At 33.0% G+C, this 26,829-nt stretch overlaps 1 protein-coding gene across 6 annotated transcripts in view; it reads right to left on the bottom strand.

The window, feature by feature from the left end:
• Erbb4 (erb-b2 receptor tyrosine kinase 4) overlaps positions 1–26,829 on the bottom strand; it is a 1,041,723-nt gene that overhangs the window by 287,494 nt on the left and 727,400 nt on the right. For all 6 annotated transcript variants that reach the window (XM_078017961.1, XM_005331866.4, XM_005331864.4 and 3 more), the window contains exons 6-9: positions 10,796–10,914; positions 8,020–8,161; positions 4,879–4,992; positions 3,372–3,498 (exon numbers count right to left, since the gene is read on the bottom strand). In XM_078017961.1, the coding sequence (XP_077874087.1) occupies positions 3,372–3,498; positions 4,879–4,992; positions 8,020–8,161; positions 10,796–10,914 (502 nt within the window). The remainder of the gene's footprint in view (positions 1–3,371; positions 3,499–4,878; positions 4,993–8,019; positions 8,162–10,795; positions 10,915–26,829) is intronic.

Below are 26,829 nucleotides of genomic sequence, written 5' to 3' on the forward strand. Positions count from 1 at the left end.
GTGTCAAAAATGCAAAACAGGGGCTGGGGTTGTGGTTCAGTGGTAGAGTGCTTGCCTAGCATGTATGAAGCACTGGGTTCAATCCTCAGCACCACATTAAAAAATAAATAAACAAAATGGCAAAACATGAAAAGAGAAACTGATAACTATAACCATCACGTTTTGCCTATAGTTTCCATTCTAAATGAAAATGAGTACTTATTTTTCTTTCTGACAATGGTACTATTTTATTATAAACCAAACATGCCAGTTAAATTTCTTTAGCCCTTTTATGTATTATAAATTTAATTGACAAATTGCCAGTAAATTTATTGTGCAAAGAAACTTCTTTTTGAAAAGCACATTATCATTTAATTATGATTTTTTACCCTTTACTAAAGAATTATCTCAGCTATTTTAATTAAAGATACAATTTTATTAAACACTTGTTAGTAATATATTGAGGATAATAACATTAATAAGATAAAACACTATTTACTAGAAGTTCTCTTTTTATAATAACCTATATTTTTCTCCTTCTCTCTGACTCTCTTTTCCTAACACACACACACACACACACACACACACACACACACACAGAATACATAGACCAACATACCTTTATTTATACATATATAGGTAGCCTGAGGTCTTTTAAAATTTATGGTCATGCTTTACTAAGATGAAAGGGAAAGGTTTAGGAATATATGTCTCATTCTGGCATCCCATTCTCAGTTTTTCACTGGAGGACCACCCAACTTAGTTCAAACTGTCCATCATGGAGCTGCAAATCGAATTCCACTCTGGTCTGGATGAAGTTACCCAGGTAGAAACTCTACTTTGCATTTTCTGTGGTTATTATTAGTTGTTTTGTTTTGATTACCTTTCGGCTTCTAATCCAAACTGTTTGATGTTTGAATAAAGGGTTTGTTTATTACCTGAATGAATTAGCAAAATTGTTCTCCTAAAAAGTCTGGTTTAATTAAAAGTTTTGTAATATTCTTCTCAGGTACATGCAAATGCATTGTTCCTACTTGTATGTTTGTTTTGAATTTACTTATTGAAGTTTTCCCCACCCTAGATCATGGGTGCATAAGAATATGTAAAATCGTTTTGTAACTATTATAAATCCAGAGTTTGAAAAAATATATTGTATGATGAACCAAGATTAAATTATTCTGAACCTCAATGTATGAAATCTTGTCCAAGCCTTCCCATCTATGTGAATTTTCACCATTAGAAGGTCAGTTTTCATAAACCTGCTAGTGTCATTAAACTTTTTCAGTGGTTATCAATAGAGGTAGTTCCACTCTACTAAAGGGAAGTCAGGGCATTTGTGGAGTGTTTTGATTCTAATAGTAATTGGGGGATGATTGAGACTTTTAGTAATAATGTGGGGCCAAGGTAGTTAAAAGCCTCTTAAAGTGAAGAATTGCCTCTCCTCTGGTACAACCTTAAAACATCCTCCCTGACATTTAGAACCTAATATCTGGAAACTTCTTGCATAATACTACTTTGTATGTAATTCCCTATGCAAGTCTCTGTAATTTCAGTGAAACTTATTTCCCTCTTCCTTTGGTTACACCATGTTCTGGTTATTTATGTTCTATTCTAGAGGTCAGCTATTCCTCTGTTGTTCCATGTCCCCACCCCCACATTTCCTATACAAAATGAATTCTAATCTCACTTGTCATAAATTCAAATTTTCATTATAAGTGGAAGCTGAGCATTTTCCTATCAATGCCTGTTTTTATTATATGTGACTTTTATTTCTTCTTTAAATTATAACTGGTGAATTATAATGATTTTCTAAAAATTATGTATGTAATAGGCTCTATTCTCTATAGGTTTTCAGTATTGAGAAGAAGCATCAAACGTTTAATATATAAAAGAGAAAAGTTGAGCTCTATAGGGATGAAAACCACTTGTCTAATACAATTCATGAGAATATGACTTCAAATTGTTCCCCACACTGATGGACCTGAAGCTATTTCATTTATTATTTCCACATAGAAGCAGGTATTGTGCATTAAGTAAATCTCTCTTCTTTCATTCATGGTAATATTTGATTTTTAAAATAGTTAAAATATAAATATATTGCTTTATTAATTCTCATATATTTTTTAAATTATAAAGATTTTTAAAATTATAAATATTAACCCAGGTCTCCTACCCAGGGATCCAAAGAGGCTAAGACAACAATGCAGAAGGCCAGTGGAGAATATGGTAAAGTCAAGGGACAGGCTTCATTTCCAGTGCTAGGGCTGTCTATCTCCAACAAACTGTAGCCGTGTAACAATATGAACTTGCACTAAACAAGTCTACATGTTTTTAAAGAGAAGTTCAAACTTTTATTAAAAAAAATAACATTTATTAGACCAAATACAACAAATCAGGAAGAAATTACATATATACTATTACAGTGTATGATAGGAAACAATATTAAAATTTATATTTTAAAGTAAAGAGTTATTTTGTGCAATAAGACAAACAATAATGTGTTTAAATGGAAAGAAATAGTTTGTTTTATTGTTCTTGATATTCCTATTTGGACATGTTTATTTTTAATGTTTTATATGTTTGTGCTTCTAGAAATTATGTGCAAAAATATGTTCAGAATAAGATTTTGAATTGAAATATGTATGTGATAGTCTTTATCTGTTGCCTGTAGTGCTAATATTTAGGGATTAAGTAGTAATATAGACAAAAAGTTAAAATATAAAATAAAAATATTGACATTTTTATTACAATTCAAAGGATACAAATTTGGTTGTTTTCCCAGTTAAAACCAGCAGGTGGTTCTGAAATGAAGGCATGCAGATAATGTTCCAATTTGTATTATCAAAATGAAATTTGTTTAATAGATCTCTTACAGTCATAGTAATTTCCCAGCTCAAGAAAATATAAAAAGATTTCATAAAGGCAAAGAAAATTTCTGAAAGAGTTTCAGGAGAATTCCAACTTTGTTTTATGCCAGGTTATCTGATTTGCTTTAACATTGAAATTTTTAAAGGATTATTAATTTACATTATCTTGACCTAATCAGTTAGAAATTTGAATGAAGTTTGCCACTTTACTAATTAATATTATTTTCTTAAAAGCAACTAAAAATAACTCAAGCTTGATGCAAACTACAAATTTTAGGAGAATTCCCTGCCAATAAATTTTAACTTAACTACAAATTTATATTTTCCCATCTAATTCAAACTGGAGCTCCATCCCAAAACTCTGGTTTACTATCACTGCTTTTGAACTGGCCTTGGTTTTATTGGCAAAGAGCATTAACAGAAGGTAAAACTGTTCTAGGTTAAAAAGAATCCAGCAAAGTTAAGGAATCTCTTCTGTTTTGTCTATATTTTGTAAAATAGTTTTGAATAAAATTGAATACTTACCCATGAATACCAGTGACAAGGAAGATCAAATTCCCATTGATCTTTGTACAGTTTATGAATTTGTCAATGTTACTGGAATCCACAGTCTGAGCTGACATCAGTGATCCCGTGCCAATGCCATCACAAGCTGTAGAAACAAGACTCACAGTCAGCGGGCTGAAAAACTTATTTTTGGTCAGTAAATTATTGCACTCTCATGATAATGAAAACAACATTTTATTGAAATATTAAAACGTTAATTTTTTTCTGGAAAATAAAATAATTCATTCATCATTTACTCTTGTCCCTACTTAAAATATTGTCCTAAATAAAAAAAGATGTCCTCGCATGAGTCTTTGTAAGAACCATATTTTATACCAAAACCTGACATTCATACACCACATAAAAAAGAAAAGCCTTCATTAATCATTGCTTTTTCTTACTAGATTAAATTTACTTATTTTCTAACCCAATCTAAAATATTACTTTAAATACTTTAAACTGCTGGTCACTTTAACAAAATATTTTCCTGGCTTACTAATATTCTACAACATGTAATTTGAAAAACACTGGACTAATGAAGAATATACATCAAATAAAGAATAGGAATGATATGAGTTGTTACCATATCAATTTGGGTCAAGGGACATTTATTTAAATACTTGGACCTATTGTTACCTCTGCTTTCTGAAGGCTTTATTTAAAATAATAGTGTGTGTGTGTGTGTGTGTGTGTGTGTGTGTGTGTGTGTGTGTGTGTAGAGAGAAAGGGGAAGGGAAGAAAAGAGAGGGAGAGAGGAGACAAGGCAGTCTAAAAGTAAATGTGAAGTTTGGCATTTTCTAAGGAACTCCTTGATCTTTGAGAAGCTTAATAATGTTTGAAAGATGTGAGCTATACTTTGGTCCTGCTTAATTTAAGCTTCATTCTGGTGAGGAATTTGATCACTCACAGCTAGAAGGGATTTCTTCCTCCACTAAAATCCTACAGCATGAATTATCTGCAACATTTATTTAATGCTTGTAGTAAACTTCATTGTCATTTCGCACATCTTTTAAAAAATATTTTAAGATCTGGAGAGTAAGTTTCATGTGGTATATCCCTTTGCATTCCTGTTTATGCATAGCAGATAATTTTGTGTAGAGTGGCAAAGTAGCTAATATGAGCTATGATACTAAAATAAGCATGCAAATCCTTGTTGAGTATCAAACATCTAATATTTGTTACTGACAAAAAGGAACTTTATTATTTCTGAGCTCCTATGAAAGTTAACTCTTGAGCTTTATCTGGACCGTTTTAGTTGACATAATTCAAAACCAGTAATACGCACTGTTAGTTGATACTTTGGGGAACTGTCCAAAGTCATGGGAAGTATAGGGGAACAGGAAGGTTTCATTGTGGTAGTGAGTTTATTCTGAGGCTAACTTCATTGGCCTATTGAAAAGTAAATGAAAGACCCTGGTATAAGGTCTCCATATAAGCCTTGGTATAAGACCCTGTTCTAACCAAAGTATTCTAAGCTATCACTCACCTTTTGGGCAAATATCAGTGCAAGGTTTACACATTTTAATCCCATTTTCTTCTACTTCCATCTTGGAACTAGGGCAGGCACGCACACAAGAACTAGAATCGACCACAAAGTTATCTGATACCAAAAAAAAAGGTAATAAAATAATGTTAATGTGCAGTCATCACATTTATGTATTTATTTTCATTTTTTATTTCTTCAGCTGAACTACCCAGGTGTGCTTTACCACTGAGTTACATCCTCAGTCCCTTTTATTTTGAGACAGTATATCTCTAAGTTGCTGAGGACCTCATTAAATTGCTATGGCTAGCTTCAAACCTAGGACCTCCTGCCTAGGTCTCCCAATTTACTTGGACTACAGGTCTTGACACTATGCCTGCTCAGCTATCAAGTTTAAACAAAACATTGTAGGGTTTGACATGTCTCTTCCTTAAAACAGTTTTTTTTTAATATCTCAACTTGAACTAGTATCTTAACCATCCACATTGAAATCGTAGGCAGTGTGTTAGCAGAACCTTGCACTTGCTTTTCTATGGCTCTATATCCCGAACTGCCCCCAAGATATAGTGGATTTCCTTTAATACTCTTAGGAAACTACATGACATTTAGTTTGTGTTTCTCAATAGTTCCACTTCATTTCAGGTCATGATGCAAGTTGGAAGTCTAAAAATACTTCAAGTTCATGAAGCACAAATGAAGCTTAAGTTAAATTGCTTTGGATCAAGAGAGTGCACTTCATAACCAGGAGAAAATGTTTAAAATATGTTCTATGTTAAAATGGAGTGTCATAGAACATTCCCATATATACTTTATTTTTTTAAAAGAAACAAAAGGAAATTTCAAAGGGTATAGACACGGAACATTTTATTACCTAAACTTAGAGAAATATTTAGGAGACTGGGTGATCTTTGATACACCAGAACATCCTCTACAAAATAAGGGACAAATAACTGTCTCTGGACTATCCCATCATAAAGGGAAAACATAGTGCCTGCAAGACCATTCTGGTTTGAAGGGCAGAATCATCCTGTGCTTGGGAATACTAGCCCACTATGCAATAGTGTGGAAGCCTTCCAGACTGGAGGGGAGCCCAGAGCAGGAAAGGCACATGGTACAGGCAATTTTGTTACTTGAGACATAAAACCCAATAGGTTGTATAATATAGGCAGTAGTATAATGGGAATACATGGCACATGAAGTTATGATAAGTAGCAACTGGAAAAACTTGGCAGATAGGTTTCTGGAGCTAAGTCATGCCATTAGTAGCATTTAACAAAGAGTTCCTGACATGTTTCCGAGTCCTGGTAGAGTCAAAACACCTCATCATGGGTTACACTTGTGGCCAGATCTACCCAAGGTGAACAAAGTTTTGTTGGAGTCATGATTTTATCACATTAAGAGCCAACAGCACTATAAAACTGAAGCAGTGCATCTGGGATTGGGTATGTGCAGAGGACAGACCCAAGTGACCTGCATTAGCTGGTGATTCAGACCCCATGTCACCCACCCCTCCCATTGTACACCACACTCAGCTCATGCCTTTGCTACATGGAGATGAGAGGTGGCACTTAGGAAAAGCTGACCAAAAAAAAAAAAAATGTTAAGTTTGATCCATGGTTGCAAAATGAAAGTGGACACCTGAAGCCTCACTTAGGAATGGAGTTGAGAGGCAGAGAAAGGACATAGTTCTGGGTAGGACAATTCATCACTCATTTTGTGTGGAGAAAGAAGAGGCTTCTTATATGGACTCATAATCAGTGGCTTGCCCTGGAAGGAGAAATACTGGAAAATCTGATAATGAAGCAAATCTGGGGTATTCATGCGAGTAGGAACAAAGCATGGAGATCCATGTATTCCAGTTGTCTACCACAGAGCATTGACCTCCAAAGAGTTCCTTTGTTGAGAGGGTATCAAAGCCCATTTCTGCTTCCTTCCTTTCCCCTACAGGTGTGGATTCTGAGACTATTCCCTAATAACCAAATCTCTTTGCCAGGAGACCCCAACCTGTACCAGTTTCATCTACTATGTGTTAAGTAAGTATTCTTTCAGTGAGGTCTTGGATAGTACCATATAATTAAATGCTTTCATATTTATGCAGCAATTTATGCCAAGTAGAATGAATAAAGATTATAATTGGCCTTATGCCAATGAGGTTCAGGTTTTGCAGCCAAATTTGTTTCAAAAAGGTATGTTATTTGGAGATGTTAAATTTCAGAACTCTGGATTAGGGATTGTAGACCTGTATTTAGAAGCTAAATGTCCTTGTTTTCCCAAGACACTTCAAGCTTGGCAAACCAAGAATCACAAAGAATGCTCATCTAAAATTTAAATTTCACAGTGGACGTGTTTAAATTAGCCTGTAGTTTCACAGATGTAAACTAATCAAAGACAAAAGCTTTAAGAGAGTTACTACATCTGTATTCTGTAGATCATAAAGCTTTCCTTTAAAAAAGTATGTGAAGAAATGTAACTTTTTTTTTTTTTGGCCTTTCCAGTAGATGAAACATGAAACATGGAGGAAAGTCCCACTGGTCACTCAAAGCAAAGAAATTAACTCTAGGAAATGTCAACACATATGTTATATTGAATACCTGGAGAGCAATGCTGGTCATTTTGAATACCCAGGATAAGTAAACAGTTTGCCAAAGCTCCCTAAATGTATTCTTTATACCTGTTATTTTTTGTTTAAAATTAGATTTTATATGAAAATTATAATAATATATATCTTAGTGTAAACAAATTATATGAATGAATTTAGGTAGAAATCCATTCTACTAGAAGCAGGCCCTATTTATTTTATAGCTTGCTTCCACTTTATTAATCAACTTAATTAACTTTCCCAAGAAACAGCATAATGTGCAAGAAAACTCAGGTGTAGTGAAAATAACAAATTCAGGAGTCAATAAATCATTGCTCTAACCTCAAACATTCCAATCCTTCACTATGAAGTTTAGAAGTTTAGTTTATTTAAGTGTAAATATCTTGAGCTTTAATTTCCTTGTTTATGAAATGAGAGTGAAAGTACCCATACCCAAAGAAATCCATGACTATTCAAACTTCAAGTTAAAATGGATTTATACGAAATGTTTTCTCATGTCTAAATAATGCTCTAATTAATTGGAGTATTTTTATTGTATCACTTACGTGGGCACTTCTTGACACAGAATGCTCCATATGTGTACTTTGCATTGAAGTTGTGTTCCAATTGAAAAGTGGTTGGATTGTAGACAAAGGTTTGGGGACATTGAGTCACACATGCCCCACTGTCATTGAAGTTCATGCAGGCCTGTAACAGCAAATATAATTTTCATTTATAAATAACTCTCACGATACATACTAATGAAACACTGTGGTGATACTTTTATGAAAGTTGTGTTCATTACCTAGTATACATCAATTCTATAGATACTGCAAATTTTGATACTTTTAAACTCATTTATCCTTCTGAGTTTCCATAAATTTTTTTCAAATGTCAGTGATATACCATCTATGGTTTCTAATGTTCAAATTGCTTAGTATTTAGCCACTGATTTTGAAATTAAGAAATGGTTTAGATTATTAAAATTAGCTGATCATGAGGAATTATTAAAGTTCAGACTGATTCAAATCATTTATATTAAGTTTTAAGGTCAATTGAATCCCAATTCTATGGTTTTTTTTTTGTTGTTGTTGTTGTTTGTTAGTTTGTTTTTGTGTGTGTGTGTGTTTGAGCTTTCATATAGACTTCAGTGCTTTAAGTGGAATGTTAAACATAAACATCACCATTGAATAGTGAAGAAATGTGATGGATGTTTAAAGTGGACTTAAGGAAAAGGTTCTGGCAGGTGACTAGCCACAGGTAAATTTAACATATATAATTAATCTGTAAATAAATAAGATGAGGCCATTTCTTGTATGGCATTTTTCAAAATGCCACACAATTTAATAAAGCTACCCCTTCAAATAAGACAGTTCCTCTCTGCTGACACAGATTTGTCTTGAGAACTCAATTCATTAGTACTTTCAAGCTAATTTGAGAAGAACTAAGAATCATTTTACCACCTGAGAATAGGTATCTGGTAGCAAATAAAAACATATGTATAAGTACACATAAGCATGTGATTAACAAAAGTATGGATGAGCTAATTCTCTTAATTAAGAAATTAAGCTTTCATAGGCATAATTCAAGACTTGGAAGGCAAGCTAATGTGAACTCAAGTTCTGTTTTACATTTCATCATAAATTGTCATATGGTTATTAATAAGCATTAATTTATTCTGTTTCCTCAAAACATTTGCTTCATCAATTGTTGTTTTAGTGAGCACTTTATCACAAACATGACAATTCCCTGATGAAGGTCTACTAGATGCATAATCAGAATGAGACTCACTGATGATACATTATTCACTGAGATGACACTTTCTAGGAAGAATCTATTAAAAACCAATCTAGAAAACTCAGTAAGTTTTAATTTATGGTTATGAAACTTCATGTGTCCTTATAATTGCTTTACTAACATATTTTATGCAATCTTATGCATTAGATTGCTTGGCAACAAAGAACATAAGCCAGAGAAATAAAAAAAAAATTTACCTTTCAGACAACAAACAAGCATATTGTAACTTATACCAGGGCCTCAGTCTGGTATTCATGAGCATTCTGTAACAAATGCCAGAATGTAATTACTGGGCCCTTCCAAAAAAGTAATGAAATTAGGATTTTGAACGTCACTTGATCTGCTTGTCATGATAATGAAACAATTAAAAAAAGAGGTGATTTCAAACTTTTGAGAGTTTTTATTATTGTTTATTATAGTTATTGTTTTGTAATTATTAAAGCAACACTTTCAGGGTTTAGTGTCTTCAAAGATCAATCTTCCAAGCTCATCTATCTGTATTGGTGATGGACAAGAAAAAGTTCTCAGTTTAGGAACTGCTGATCTTCTATTTCAGATTTTTAGCATTTGATTTCCTTTTTATCTGCCTCCCTATATATTTCTGCAATAAATATTTTTTTATTTCACTATACAATTAGAATAGATAAGTTCAATTTCTTATAATAGTTTTTAAAAACTAAGAAATTACTATGTATAAGATTTTCAATTTTTATTTTGCTTATTGAAATTAAGCATCAACTTTTCTAAATGCTCAATTTAGAATATATGTTCATGTGTTAGATATTTAAGAAGCAGAATAAAGAAAACAAGTTTTTTTTGCATTGACTTTCAACAGTAAATGTGATTTGCTATTTTTATAACTTTTAGCTTAAAAACAATACTAGGGTTCTGGTGTATAAAATTGAGTTAAATAATGCTCTCAGAATTGCTCATATGTTTTCCAAAGAACAAAAAAGTACTATATCAAGGATATGTTATCAAAATGTAATTAAAGTGTCCCTAACATGTTGCAAATGCAGCTAAAATATAAATCATAAAATTAGCATATTGGTTGTTTTAATGTGCATTTGTAAATCTTAAATTTTGAATAACATGAACCTGTAAAGAATAGGAACAGGAAAAATACTTAAACTCATAAATTTATCTGCTATAATCATGAAATTTATGGTAAAAATACAAAATGCAATTGCCTTCCCTGATGGTACTTAAATATGCAATGATATGGACAAGCAAGCTCTGTATTTTTGGAAAGGATATTATTAGATGCTAAGAAAGATACCTCAACATATTCTCCAATAAACCTCACTTTTAACATAAATTGTGTCCAAAATGCAGAAGTAATTCAGTGGAACAGAATAATTCCAGTTAATCAATAGCCAGCTCAGTAAGAACATGATTTCTAGGAAGAGGCCCTTAAGGATCTTGCTTAATCTTAAAATGGAAAAACTTGATGTTAAAGAATCACATGGGAGAAATTCAATATGGCTGAGGCAAAGAAAGAGCAAAGGAGAGGAAAAGAGGAATAAGGAGAAATCCCAGACATACAAAGCAGTCTGTATCCTTAGGTCCTGCGCAGCCTCCAGCACATTCTCTGTGGCAGCAGTCACTGACATAAGGTCCATAGCACCTGCCATCACATTGTTCTGCACACACCGTCCTTGTCACTGCAGAAGACAGAAATGGGGTCTCTATCAGAGTCAGCCACCAATGAAAACTCCTGAAGTTATGTGCAACCACTGAGAAAAGCTAAGTTCTGAAGTAACAATTTACTAAACCCAACCCTGACTCAATTCGGCAAACATTTAATGAGCAAAGTTGGCATTTAGATCAAAATTACTAAAAACAAACAAACAACAAAAAACCTCCAAAATTATATGTGCATTTATTTTTATATTCTTTCTTGTTTCACAGAATATTTATAGTGCTGTATAAAAATCATTCAGGTTGGGAAAGATGGAGTCAGCAATGAAATTACTTCACACAATGTATATGGTAAGGTCCTGTGGGAAAAGGTGGTTCCAAAATTGAATTTAAGACTTTTAATAGTTAATGAGGAAAAGGAAACATTTTCTTTATTCACAATATATTTTACATGAGGAAAACCAAAGAAGGAATGTAAGAAGAAGGAAGAGGTGGTGAGAGGAAGGGAACACATAACTTTCACTGGTCTTTTCTTATCCTTCTGTCCAAGCTGTCAGCATCATATCATAGTATACTTTAGTATAAGAAAGGCTATGGACAGTGAGTCAAAATTATAGTAACAAGGGGTACAATTATTTTTAGCTCAGTTATTCCACTGAGATTTTAAAGCATTTTTCAAGTATGAATTTTACAGGATATGGGATAGCATATCATTTCCATATTTCTTTCAACTTTTGTGACTAGTTTTTCTAAGCTTCTTTCACTGCTACTTTACAAAGACTCTGCCTCTTAAACATTAGTATTCCCCAGATTTGGTTTTGACAATTTTCTGTGGGCTACCGGCTCATTCCTGGCCAAAATCATTCAACCCAAGTTGTACAACTTCGAGATCCAAAATGGATTCCCTGCGGAGATACTTCTTATCATAAGTTCATAGGAGATTTTGAAAATAAATATTTGGATCTAGATTTGTGAGTTTGTATCTTGTATTTAGAAATTGAGGTACATTAAATTCTGAAATAAGTGATTTCTTCTATAAATATTCTAGCATACAATTCTACATAATAAAACAGCTTGGCCTATTAATTCACCTTTTAAAAAGTCTCACCTACTCGGTGAAATCTACTTCTATTTAATGCAGAAACTTCCCCAAACAACTGTCTCCTGGAGACTTTCCTCTTCTTTCTACTCCTTCTCTTGTCCAGTCTTAGTCATTTTTTTTTCTTTTTCCTTCCTTCCTTCATGCCTTCCTTCCTTCTTCCTTTTTTCACTTCCTCCTATATTTTTGTTACAGCATCCATCACCATCTAACATGTGTTCCAAATTATTTATTACATTAATTTTATGGTGTATTCCAACTTCTAGAATTATACCTGGCATTCATGTAATTTTATTTATATTTTATGTATACATTATATATGTGTGTGTGTGTATATACACATTATAAATACACAAATTACATGTATGCATTAATATTCATAGTCATATATTGTACTTACATTGCTGTCTTTTAACCAAGTGGTGTATTTATTTAGGTGTACTAATTATTAATACATACTATATAAAGCAAATGATTTGCATAGTTTTTAAAAGAGTACATTAAAACATAGTATTTTCTCTTCCAGATGAAATAAAGTCCTTTTGATATATCAAGAGTCACTAACTAAAATAGAAGATATGTGATAAATAAACAAATTATACATTTGAAATAAGTCTCATCACAGGACAGTCTATTAATTTGATTATAGTTGTCAGGCATTAATCAGCTGGAAAATAATAGCATGGAATTGAATCAACAATCATATCCCATAAGTCACATCACATTTTAATTTTAGATGTATATATCTAAGTGTTGATTTCTATTTTTAACTCTATCACCCTTTAAAGCAGTACACAAAATGTTTCAATTTCCCTTCATTTGTTTACTCTGAACTTCTCTGACATAATAGGAAAGTAATATAGAAAATATTTAAATAAATAAGATAATTAATTTAAATTTTATTTTTAAATTATTGATTAAATGTTCATATTAAAATCATTTTTTTGTCATGGGACATTATTTAAACATGGAAATTGGATGTTATGATTATAATAGCACAATCTTAGACTCAATAACAGGTATTGTACTTTATATTTTAAAAGATTTAATCATATGTAATGTTAGATATTTTGAAATAGCAATTTCAGCCATATGGTACTCAAATATTTCATTCATATCTAGGACATCTTGATATTCACATTCCATTCCACTTCAGCAACATGCAAAAATCATCTAAGTCATTATCCAAAGGCAAATATATTTTTTAATTTATTTTAAGATATTAAAAGGAAATTTTGGGATTTTTCTCAAAAACAGTCTATAATTGAGTTTTTAAACATTACATTGTATTCAGTATTAAAAATAATACTCTTTAATTCCAAATAAAAATTTTCAAAAAACGTATTTGGAAATGTTGATGAATAAGTAAGCAAAAGAACAAAATGATAAACTTAACTTATAAATAGTGATGAGACAAAGTTTGTAAACATCTTTTTACATTGTTTTATGAGACTTATTTTAGAAATAAAACATTCTCTTTGCACACATCCAACTTGTGAGCAGGGCACAGGGCACAGCATTATAAAGTAAATCCATTTACCAGAATTTGGTGATTAATAAACATCATTCACTTAATACAGAAAAACTCATCAATCTGTACTCAAAGTTTTTGATGAGAGAGACACAAAACAAAATACAGGTCCTGAAATCAATGAGATAACTCAGCCTCCATAGGAACATTAACATATAATTGCTTTAGCTTTTATTAATTTCCATCCTTGCTGGGATATTTCAATGGAAATGTTTTCGCTGTGTTTGGTATGCTTTCTAAATTGCTTCACTGGGTGCATTAAAATATTTGGGTCAAGTTTTAACTAGCTTATTCATTGCTGGTAAACTGCTATGCAGTTAATATAAAAAGTAAAACCTCAGAAGTTAAACTTATATTTGGGTCAATAAACTTGAAATTGGCATTGGGAATTCATTCAAAATATCCATGACAATCATATGGCAAATTTAAAGAACCAAGTATTCCATGGTAAAGCAATATTGCTGAGAGACTATCACCTCTAAAAACTATAGTATTTGTTAGTAGCATTATCTTACCAGTACCTCACTCATGAAAGCAAAAGTTTAATTACTTCCCTGAACACAATGATATCCAATGTTTACTCCTTTAGAAAAATATTTGTCTTATATGAAGAGCATCAATTTGCAAATGAAATATTTGTTGTTGCTTTCTTTAATTTTTTTTTGTTTTAATTAGTTATATATGACATTAGAATACATTTATGCACTTTGATATATCATACATAGATGGGATATAATTTTTTATTTTTCTGAATGTACCTGTTGCAGAATCATATTGGTCATGTAGTCACTTATATATACATACAGTGATAATGTCTGTTCCATTCTACTATCTTTCTATTACCATATCCCCTCCCCTCCCATCATTTCCTTCTATTTTTATCAGTAGCCAAAAGGACATTACAGTGAAAAGCTGAAAGGTCTATTTGCTCATTAATAGGGAGAGCCTTTATAAATGTTTGCTCCCCATATTTTTGCATTTGACCACTTTCCTCCTCCTTCCCTGTCTCCTTCCTCCTTCCTTTCCTTCCTTCATTGCCTTGAAATAGTTTTAACTAGTACACTGTAGTTACATGTAAGCTTGAGATTCATTGTGGTGTGCTCACATATGGATAGAGAGTAATTTGGACAATTTTGTTGTTCAGTTCTTTCCCCTGCCTGGTCCTCCTCCCTCCCTCTGCATCATACCCTTCCTGTATTCTACGGGTCTCCCTTCTGTTTTCATGAGATAACCTTTATATTCCTGATTTTTTCCTCTCTCTCTAGATTCCATATATGAGGTCAAATACTCGACCTTTGGCTTTCTGAGTCTGGCTTTGGATTGGCTTCACTTCGTCCACCCTGTTCTTCTAAACTGGTTTGTATATTATATCATGTCATGGGATCTTTCAAACTTGAATATAAAAATTCTTGTATAAATAAAAAAATCAATTCAATTAGCATCAGTGGGGCCCATAATTATCTATTTGTCATAAGCTCCTAAGGAATGTCACTGCTTGCTGTTCCACAAGCTCCATTTTAGTAGTATTTTATTTTTTTCCAAATACATTGACTTGAGAATCACTTAATTCCTAATAAATGAAATTAGCCAGCAATGTACTAAGAGTTTTTTACAGTTTTAATAAGTTGCATAGGTGATTCCAATGCACAGTCTAGAGTTGAGAAACATTATTCTGTCCAGTCAAATTGAAAAAAATCTCTAAGTCATTTACACCATTTGATTGACAGATTAATTATTCTTTGTCTGAAACTTAATCATAATGACCTCTTGCTTTCATTTCCTATTTGTGTTCTTAAGTGCTCTATCACTAATAAGAAATCAAACAAAAATTGATAAGCAAAGAGATAATAAAATTTGGAAGGAAAATGACCTAGATTTGGGTTAGAAACATGGCATGGCTCGTTCTGAAGGCAGAAGTGTCAGAAAAATGGAACATATCATTATTAGCATCTCAGGCAGCAGCTGTATGCACATTAAGTATCATGAAGCAACCCCTAATTTCATTGCAAAACATTTTAAAGCACACTTATTTCATTTTTCTTTCATTTTTATGGCAGTTAGTACTAATAACTCATATCTATGATGCCTATATTATTTAAATTTTTATGGAAAAAATTTTGAAAAACCATGCCCAGAAAACACACTATATTAATTAGTATTTCAACTTTAAAACATAATATATTAATTAGTATTTCAACTTTAAAATGAGTGTTTTTGAGGTTATAGTATTTTCAGCTACATACCTGGAAGTTTGAATAAGAAGAAAAATGCTTGGGTTAAACAAAGGTGATTTTGGTTGGATGTGAAGAAGAATTTATCGACTATTAGAGTGATAAAAACACTGTAATGAGCTACTGAATGGGTTTCTTGAGTGTTTATTTGTCAGTATTTTAAAGGAAATCTCGCCTGCATGCTTTAGACATCCACTTAATTAAAGGCGGGGGGCATGATGAAATGTTCTCTAGAGGTACCTTTTAGCTTTAGAGTCCAATATTTATTCCTATGAATGGTGAAATGGTTCCTAAAAAAATGAGCAGACTGGGTCACGTAGCACACTTTCAGAAGCTGCCATGACAAGGGTGTACTTGGAGAGAAACAAATAAAACTCACAGACCATCCAAGAACAGGCATAACTCCCCCAGAGCAGGCTGAGAGGTGTGGAAAATCAGGTTTAATGAAACTCACACTAAAGTACACGCTGCTTATTCATTCTCCCAAAGGAGACTAGCTAGACACATCTGTATATCAAGGGTCAGGTGGACTTTAAGAATTAAATAGGGAGATACAAAATAAGGTGCCTGGCCTTCCTCCTGCATTCTGATTCAGCAAGTATAGAGAAGGTGCCAGAAAATGTGTGTGTGAGTGTGTGTGTGTGTGTGTGTGTGTGTGTGTGTTAAAAACCCCAAGTTTCTTAGAGGGAGATTTTATAAGCAAATATTTTGAAATATCTGCTCAAAGACATTGTCTTCTTCCTCAGAAAAAGCTCCCCCAGGATAGGTAAAACATTTAGATGAAAAGTCAGAAATGGAGATGGGTGTTAAACTGGAATGCTCTTCCTTACTTCCCTAAGTTACAGACTAATTAAGCCAAAAAATGTTGCCAGAGTAAAGCCTTATGATAAAATTGTGTCCTGGTATGGACAAGGAGGAAATTTTTTACTTTTAGGAATTTTCCATTATTTTGACCAACACAAGTCTAACATATTGAAGAGGCTCTCAGGTGATATGAGGTAATATATATGTGTGTGTGTGTGTGTGTGTGTGTGTGTGTGTGTGTGTGTAATTTTATGTATATGTATATGTATATATATGTATATATAAATTTTCATGTTTTTAACAGTTAAAGCAGACAAAGTAGAATTATGAAAAGGTGTAAAGGTGTTTAGGTCTTCCAAATTCCCATTCTCATAACACAAAAGAAAATCTGATTTTCTTTCATTCCTAATTCCTAATTACACTGATGAAGCTATTGAAAATGAACTGACCAGTGTAAACCACAAGGTGCTCACGACCACAAGTAGTATTTAATCCTACAGGTAGTATTTAATTCTACATGCAATAACTGCTTAGTTCACCAGGAAAAATTAGCAAATACCTGATGATCCCTCGCTAAAACTTACATTCAGAGGCAGTTAATACAAGCGTGCCCAGATTTTGGCAGGTACTAATTAAGTTTGACCCTTTTCCCAGATAAATCCCTGGTAACCCCAAAGGCTATGCCATGATAATATTGTTAGTGGTGTCAAGGGGGAAAGGGGTCTTGTCTAATCCATTCTTCATCACCAGCCACTTTATCCATTTATTTAATGAAGTTTTATTTAACCTATTTTATTTATAAAGACAAGCTCAATGATTCATCAAGGGACTTTAAAGTTGATTTTAAATCAGACTCTTGGCCATGAGGGAAATTCTCCCTTATTAATAGGCTATGAGCATCACCAAACTTTGTAAGTCAGTATTCAAAGAAAAAACAATATTGCTCAATTACATCAACTAAAAATAATATTCTTAAGAGTGAGTATGAGCTAGTTTATATATGCCTTATAGGATCATAGATACAAATGTTAAGACTATGATGGAAGGACATAAATCTGCATGAGAAATTTTTTTTAAAATAGCATCTTTAAAAAGTAGCATCTTTTAAAAAAATAACATCTTTTTAAACATTATAGTTGAAAACTGTACCTTCAGTCCGCTAGTAAATTACAGAATGGAGATAACATATTCAAAATTGAAATAACCTTATGATGGACTTGTCATACAGCAAGAAATGTAGAAAAATTGATATTAATCATTCAAAGTCACTTTGTCTTACAATAGATCACATCTCAACACCAGTCTTGATTGTAAAATGAAAAAAAAATACTCTATCACTTTCACTTCTTCTAGTTATTTATCTGAAATACTAGTAGAGGAGAATGAAGATAATTTCTATTCTACTTAATATTCATCTAAATTTCCTACTAATATTGTGATGAAAATAATCACAGAATATTAAAATTGAAAAGAAAGAGTCTCATATTGGGTGAAGAATGAATAAGTATCTCTTGAACCAATGAGCTATATTGTCTAAATTTTACATTCTATTGATGAGAAATCTGTTATTGTTATTTGCCTCTGATTAAATTCAAAATAATGTTCACATGTCTCTAAGAGATGTCAGTACTCTTCAGGCATCCCAGGTAGTTTCCAGTTTTGATGAGGATTCAAAAATTGGACAAACTATTGGTGGGTGTAGAACTGATAGGAGTAATTGAAGATATTGCTAATGAGTAATTGTTATGAGTAAATAAAGAGTAATTTGTCCATCAAACCTGTGTATATAAATTCATCTGTGACCTAGCAGTTCTGTTTCTAGAAAGAAATCTGAATTATGGAAGAAGGGGCACTTGTCGACAGGTATTATTTTAAAATATCCAGTGGTCATAATTGAGGTTAGAACAATGCAACAATAAATCTTTCTGATTAGTGGTAATCAGGAATTGGTTAAGTATAGCACAACCATAACTGGGGAAAATGCTGCAGCATATATAGAAATATGGTTGACCTCTGTATGCTGCAATGAAAGGATTTTAAAAATATGATGTATGTAAAATAATAATAAGTTATAAAAGAATTAAGTATTCTACTACAGTTTAAATCTGGAATGACCCTTGAAGGCTCATCTATCTAAGGCCTGGTCCACAGCTGGTGGTGCTGTTGGGAGGCAATAGGAATTGGGTGGTGGTTGGACAAAGTGGGTCACTGGGAATTAGCCCCTAAAGGGTATATCTGGTCCTGGTCCCTTCTCCTCTCTCTGTTGCTCTGCTTCCTCCCTGTCATGACCTCTGTCACCCCTTTCTGTCATGTTTTGTTGTGCCTCACCTCCAGCCCAAAGTAATGGTGGTGCCAGCTGATCATGGACCGAAAGTTCCAAAACCATGAACCAAAATAAATCTTTCCTCCTTTAAGTTGTTTTTCTCAGGTACTTTGTCACAGTGACAAATGTTTACTAACATGTAAATCCACTTTTGTAAATAAAAATCTCAGCACTTATATGTGCCTTTGTTTATACATATATGCTTGAAACACACACACACACACACACACACACACACACACACACACCAAACTTTTATTAACAAGTAATCACTTTAGGAGAAAAAACATAGGGCGGGAAAAATGTGCTCACTGATGGAGAGACATTGTTATATTTAATTCTATACTCTTGGTATCATGTAAATTTTTTAAAAATGGAAAAAATAACTGTAATGAAATAACCTGTGCATTTGGCAGAGAAGTTAATTATCCCAGTGTCACAGATGAAGAAGTTAACATTTAAAAATATTTAACTACACCATCCTGGGTCAAATAATAAGTTATTATCAAATTGGTTTAAAATTAGTGTCCTGGGACTGGCTCAGGGTACAGCACTTCCCTAGGACGGGTGAGGCCCTGGTTTCGAGCCTCAACACCACATACAAACAAACAAACAAAAACAAATAAGAAAATTAAATAAGGCTAAATTCTTTAAAAATATTAGTGTCCTGATTCCTATATAGCATCACTGTTTTGTATGCATTAATTTAGGAGACAGTGTCTTGCAGCAAAGACCAAAAAAAAAAAGGGTGGGGGGAGAAGTCCAGAAATCATTTTATATGCAACATGTTGCAAATAAAATAACCAAACACAGATCTGCTTTACATCTCTAAAAAAGTCTGTTTCAAAGTCAAATTAACTAACATGACTATGAGTGATTATAACAAATACTAAGATATTATTCAAATGTTCTTCACATTTGTGGTTTAAGTCATAGAAATAAGTTGATATACGGTGTTTTATAGAATCTTATATAGTAGTGGTTCTGACATACAAAATTTACAGAGGAGGAAAAAGAACAATAGCTAGGGCCAATTTTCAAGTCTATGTCTAAATAACAGTTAAAACAGTGATGCTATAAATGTATGTTTTAAATATATAAGGAAAAACATTTTCATAATAATGCTTTTGTCTTCATAGAACACATCTGGGATTATCTGGTCAGGAAGACAACCATGTCTGCCTACAAATTAAACGAAGCATCTTTATAGTGTTTTTCAGGCTTTTAAACCACAATTGACACTACAAATAATGTAATGTACAACATGGCTCAGTATACATATGCATGATGAGAAGTTTTGAGGGATAATATTGACTCTAATTATGTGCAAAACATTTTAATATTGTCTTTTCTATTCTACCCCAGTCTGGCCGATTTTATTCCAATCTATCTTATTTCAATAAAAATTTAATGTTTGTCATGGTCCATCTGTGAAGGGATTTTACAATCCACTAACGAGTTTCAACCAGCAGTGTGAAAGCATTGCTCAATTGCATGGACAAAGGTCAAATTAGGGAATTAGAAAAATCAGTCTGAGGGCTCCTTTTCTTATATGTGCAGCAAATTAACCTCCTAATGAATTCTGGAGCTTGGAGCCACTAGAGATGAAATTCCCCTTTTCTGAAGTTTCAGGATCACAGAGACCACAGAAAACATTGTACAGTAGTGTCCGACCCATGCCTTCCCTCCTGAATTTTGTCATTGGGACTACTCCCACGGGTTCATGCCTCTCATTCCCACCTCCAACACTGGAAATCTGGGGTAGTTAGCTCTGTACTTCTACAGAGTAGGTGTTAAACTTGTGGCTAATGCAAAACAACATTTATGATTTTCTTTGGCAAAATATTTATAGAAAATAATATACCTGTAGATATTAGTAAAGAAGTTATGCATTATGAATGTATTGATTAAAGACATTACCATATCTATGATCTGGACAAACATTTAGAAATCCTCAGAAATTATAGAATATCATGTGACAATAAAGAGGGTGTGATTTATTTGTTGATTCTCTCCTTCTTAAAATTCTGAAATCACACACACATTACACATTTTTAGGAAGTATAAATTACAGACAAATCATTCATTCTCTTACCACAGCAACAAATTTGGGGATCCCCGTGTCCACAGCAGTATAACAGGCAAGAGATCACAAAAGTAACCCAAATGAACTCAGTCTTTAATGGGAATTTTCAAGTCCCACAAAGGGGACACATCTCTACACCCTGGAATGCTCTCATCCCCCTTAAGACCCTTTCTCACCCTCTGCAACTTGCCCCTCCAACCTGGCTCCCAGGATGCTCTATAGAAATTATTTATGAGGATTGAAGGAGATGATACATATGAAGCTGTTAGCTGAAATCCAGAACAATTCATTAGGTGATAGGCAGCACCCTTGATGACTATAGGAAATAATCTGGAGATGACTCCAATTCTGACTTTACATAAGAACTGTGCTGAATCAGACAAATTACTTGACCTCTCTGTGCTTCAGTTTCTTCAGGTATAAAAATTAACAACTGTACTTACTTTTTAAAGAACATATTATTATTAGAAATTATTAAGATTGGAATAATGCCTATGTAAATATTGCTGTTGGTATAGTCAAGTAATGAATGTTAATTATATTGCTTTATAACTTGGTGTTTTTCAACAAAATATTACATCACTAATATTTTGTTAAAGAAGTATTAATATGCTTCTTTTACAAGATGTTTCAAGGCTCTAAATTAGACTATTATATGAGAGAAGCATGGTGGCACATGCCTCTAATCCCATCATTGTGGGAGGTTGAAGCAGGAGGATTGTAAATTCAAAGCCAGCCTCAGCAACTTAATGAGGCCCTAAGCAAATCAGTGAGAACCTGTCTCTAAATAGAATATATAAAAGGGCTGGGTATGTGGCTCAGTGGTACAGCTCCCCTGGGTTCAATTCCTGGAATCCCCCCCAAAAAATTTTAATAATAATAATAATGATAATAAATTATACTACTATATGATATCCTCTAACTTAACCCACTTTCTAAAATGTTTATATTATTTGCATTTGCTATTACTATATACACTGCTATAATACATAATATTTAACATACATCTTGTGTAGTATGTATTAAAATAAATTCCCTAGTCTTAGGAAATTTATATTTCAAATCTTTTGACCATAAATAATCAATTAGTCAATACAATGATGCCTACTATCTATAATCCACCAAGAGCAATTGAGATTATTCCTGTTCTCATACTGTCATTCAAACTAGGAATTACTGAACATGTTTAGTTTGTAAAAATTGTATGTTTTTGATTATAAGGCAAAGCATTGATTTATGTCTGAATTAATATCTCAAATATCATTGAAGTATTTTTAAAATACAAACTACTATTGTAGTTAAAGTGACCTTTTCTTTCTTCTTTATATCTTCTATGTCAGGTTTAAGAAGACCTTCATCATTCTAGCAGATTAATTAAAGACAAATTATTTATTCTCTTACCACATCACCTGTATGTTTTCCTGGTACAATCAGTTATTTTGTATTTTTTAAGCTGTTAGTCCACACTCCATGTATAATCTGTAGGCTATTTCATGCCTTTCAAATTTAATCTACCATCGTTTTTTGTTTTATGTCAGGGATTTAACTTCTTTTTAATCCATACATTTGACATTTGCTCCAGCACTATTAATTGATTAATCTATGCTTTTGAGTATGTTTTAAATATGCCAACCTTACAAAAAAGTAAGTTTCTTTGCAAACTTTAGCTTTCACCTTGGACTTCCTGTTAGATTCTGTTGAGCAGTTTCATGCTGAAACCCATACACAGTGTTTCAATAATTACTACCTTCAATGTTTTAATACCTGGTGCAGAAAATCCTTTCACATAATTTCTTTTCTTTTCTTTTCTTTCTAAATGCTTGCCTCTTTAATTAAATTTCATTTTTCAGAGATACTTTAAACTATTTTTTAGTAAAAATGAAACCATTCAAAATTACTTTGATACAGTTAAAAGTATAGCTTAATTTTATAAAAGCCTTTTCATTGTATACATTATCCACCATAGTATATAATTCTTCACTCACTTAAGTTTGCTGTTCTGTTGTGAAATACAGTTGTAACATCAGAGTCTGTCTTTCTCTCTATCCCTTCCTCTCATCCATGTTCTACTCAATGAAATTATGTATATTTTCCCCTCACTTTAGAGGATAATAATTGCCCTGGTTAACAAGCATTCAAGCTCAAGAAATAGTGAAATCAGATGAAACCTGAAGGTATTCCTGTGATCAAAATGCTCTATCAGATCTATTGTAACAAAATTCATGGGCAAAATGACTTCAGAGAGACCTCAAATAACTGTCTCCAATGAGGTAGCAATATGCAAAAATAAATTTTTAACAAAATATCTAGGTTTATTATTTATAAACTAACATAATATAAGGACTATTTCTTTTGCAAATGCCCATGTAATGGAGAGAAGCAGCCATGATAATATTATAAATTTTAAAATAATATTTAAATTTATATTGGCCTAAGATATAGAATATTAAAATAGCCTATTTAGAAATGCACATTTATTGTAATTGTCCAAATGTGACTTGACCCTGGTATGTGGCCCTGTATCAAGTCACCCCTTCTTAGCCTCTTTTGTCTCTGTGCTGCTTACTTGATTCATCCTCCAACCAAACCAACCAATTTGAAATAGAAGATATACGCCTCATATTAATGCTAAGCAGAATAGATATGTTCACTAGATTGCCAGATCTCCCAGCCATTGGGGGTGGTATGCAAGTGTGTGCATTCACAAGAATCAAATCTTACACTTCTTTCCATTTCTGTAGCAAATGCTGAATTTTGCTTATCAGAAGCATGTCACATATAGAAATTTTGAAAAATTTTCTTTGATAGTCAAAGATATTTACTCTAACAGCCAATAATTTTGTTGCAAAGATATAAACAATTATGGATAAATTTCATCACTACTATATCACTATCAGAATAACAAAATCCTTATAATGGTAGCACTTCCAGATACTTCTGTCCTTCTTAAGGTGCTCTTAGTAATCTAATGTGGAATATTCACTTCTGATTTTTCTGCTTAGATTATCTACCTCTGCCATGCCCCACAGTTTGCATTCTCTTCAACCTCTCAATATCTGTATTTATGTCATCAATATCTACATATTCCATAACTGTATTATGCGGGAAGACACCTGTGAAATGTGTGTGGACCAGATCAGCACTGAAGCCACTGAGTGGGAAAATCTGGTATCTGGGAACTCCCAGCAGCACCCCTGCTGATTTTGAGATGGCCCAATACATTGTGAACTCCCACGCAGCATTGACAAAGGTCCCAGGCAACACTGCAGGTGGGAGTGACCCCTTCCAAGCAGCCTACCTGGCCTCTTCTACCCTGTGTTTGAGAAGAACTTTCTATGGTGCTCACTGATGGAGAGACATTGTTATATTTAATTCTGTACTCTTGATATCATGTACATTTTTTTAAAATGGGAAAAAAAACTGTTATGAAATAACCTGTGCATTTGGCAGAGAAGTTTATTATCCCAGTGTCACAGATGAAGAAGTTAACATTTAAAAATATTTAACTACACCATCATGTGCCGATGATCTGTGCCGATATAAATAAACCAAGCACAGGATCATTTCTTTGTTAGTAGCTGCACCTGTCTGTTCAGTTGGCCCATGACTACCCCCAATCTGAAAACATACTTTTTGTGTGTCCAGTAGTTATTTCACAGTACTATTTTCTCAGCTTTTATTTCCCAGCCAGCCCATCCCTCAGGAGGGGAACCCATTCCCTTGCCCACTCAGGGAGTGTGAGAGAATAACATGTATACCCTGTACACACAGCTAATCAACATGAATGTACACACACACACACACACATGCTGTGCAAGGAAGCAGGCACAGAAATCAACTTTTCTCAATGCTTTCACTATGTGGATAAGGGAATTTGGGAAAACTGAAGTTCTTAAAATTGAGTTAGTTTAGAGGCACCATTGCATCTCTAGTGCCCTGATGTCCCCAGTTCAATATTTTCTTTCACCTTTGCAAACATTCCTCATCTTTCTTTTGCATCCCACCCACATTATTCCCAGAAAACAGTTACAAATTTACGCAGTTCCTTTATACCCTATGGGCCCTTAGCAGGTCATTAAGCAATGTCTCAGAAATAACACTAACCTGTAATATCTAGAATAGTTATGATAAAAGTATCTCCTGTCGTTAAAATGGAAACCATTCTCTTCTATCTTTGAGGAAAGTCATCAGTTTACAACAAAGCTGATCAATTTAAGTGAGAATGAACAGCATATCAGTGGAGATTTTTTTTTCTCGTTTTCTTCAAGTAAATTATTCAGTGATGGTTAGAAATGTTAAATGTGTACAAGTAATTAGTCCATTGTAATGTTTCCCTTAATTTTACAATATCTTCAGAAATTATAAATTCTAAAAAAGGAGAAAATAGAAAATAATTGAAATCAATAAGAAGGCTTGTGGACATGCAAAGTTATTAGTAAAACACAAGAGTTTTAATTAAAGAAGCTGGCTTCTTACAAAGGCAGGCTGCTCTGCTGATTGATCAGGGGTGCTGGCTCAGCTCCTTCTCTTTCCCCCATTAGCTCCCCCTTGCTTTTCTCTGCTCTAATGGGATATTTACCACATCGGCACCTTCTTTTTAAACAACATTTGTTCCACAAAGACTGCAAACATAGTTACACTGCAGACAAATATTGTGTGGATGCATATATGCAAGTATAATTAGTGTTTTATCTTCATGATTTGTCATTCTGATTTCAGAATCTACAGGAAACTTTTAATTATCATGGAAAAAACACTAAAATTGAGTGCTACTTTTTAAATGAAATTTTGAGGAACAAAAATATATAGTCATTTCTTGGGATTTCAAAGCAGTTCCAGATATAGAACAAATGTATGAAATTACTTACATGTATCTCTCAAGACTTTCCTAAGAATGAATAGAATTCATAAACCAGGTTAAGGATTTAAGCTTTTCCCTCCTGTGTTATTAAAAGAAAAAACTTTTAATATATTGTCACTGTTGAAAGTAATTTTCTTCATGTTCGTGCATAATGTTATAGAGGAAAACTGTAAAATAATTTCTAAGTTGCCTTAGCATATTCTATAATGTCTTTATAGAAACGATGTGTAATATAAAGCATTGTCTGAAACAAGGTTTTATTTTGCTAATATAGTGATGCCCCCATTTACAATGATCTACAATAGAATAAATACACTGTCGGTATTTGTTTCTGTTCTATTTTTAATTAAAAGAAATAAGATTTTGGAATGATCTGCCTACAAAGTATATTGTAAGTAATTAGGAATAAATTCTGCCACAAGAAGTTTTCCTTTGGTTAAAATAATGAATTAGCCTTAATCAATTCAGTGACAATTAACTGGGCAGAAGTAACAATCTATTCATTGGTCCAGTAGTTGAAACATACATGTCTTTGTTAATTTTTGTAATATAATATTTTAGTTTAGGAGACAAATAACTTTTGTAACCTGTCACCAAATGCTCGTACATTTTTCAGTTTGGAGTTAAGAAATATCATTCTTAAAGCAACTTGGCAGACTGAGTAGAATATTGAGTGGTTATCAGCCTAGAAGATTCTAGTTAAAAAATATGCCACTGAAGATAATAACTATAACGACTTTTATATAAAAAGTAGGGAAAGGTTGAGAAAAGAAGGTCATTTTTTCATGTATTCTTTTGTCCCTTCTCCTCACTCAAAATGCAGTGACTAACGGAGATGACACTGGGTCTGGGAGGACAAAGGAACGTGTGAAATGAAACCAGCACCCTTCCTGATAATAGTGGACTAGAGAGAGCTGGCCTGATGTTGTGCTTAAAGATAAAAAGGGACAAGAAGCATCTATTTTAAATGAGATAAGTGTGCTTCATATATCTTGCAGGAATA

The sequence above is a fragment of the Ictidomys tridecemlineatus genome, chromosome 7 (genome assembly GCF_052094955.1).
Source record: "Ictidomys tridecemlineatus isolate mIctTri1 chromosome 7, mIctTri1.hap1, whole genome shotgun sequence".
Classification (NCBI taxonomy): domain Eukaryota; kingdom Metazoa; phylum Chordata; class Mammalia; order Rodentia; family Sciuridae; genus Ictidomys; species Ictidomys tridecemlineatus.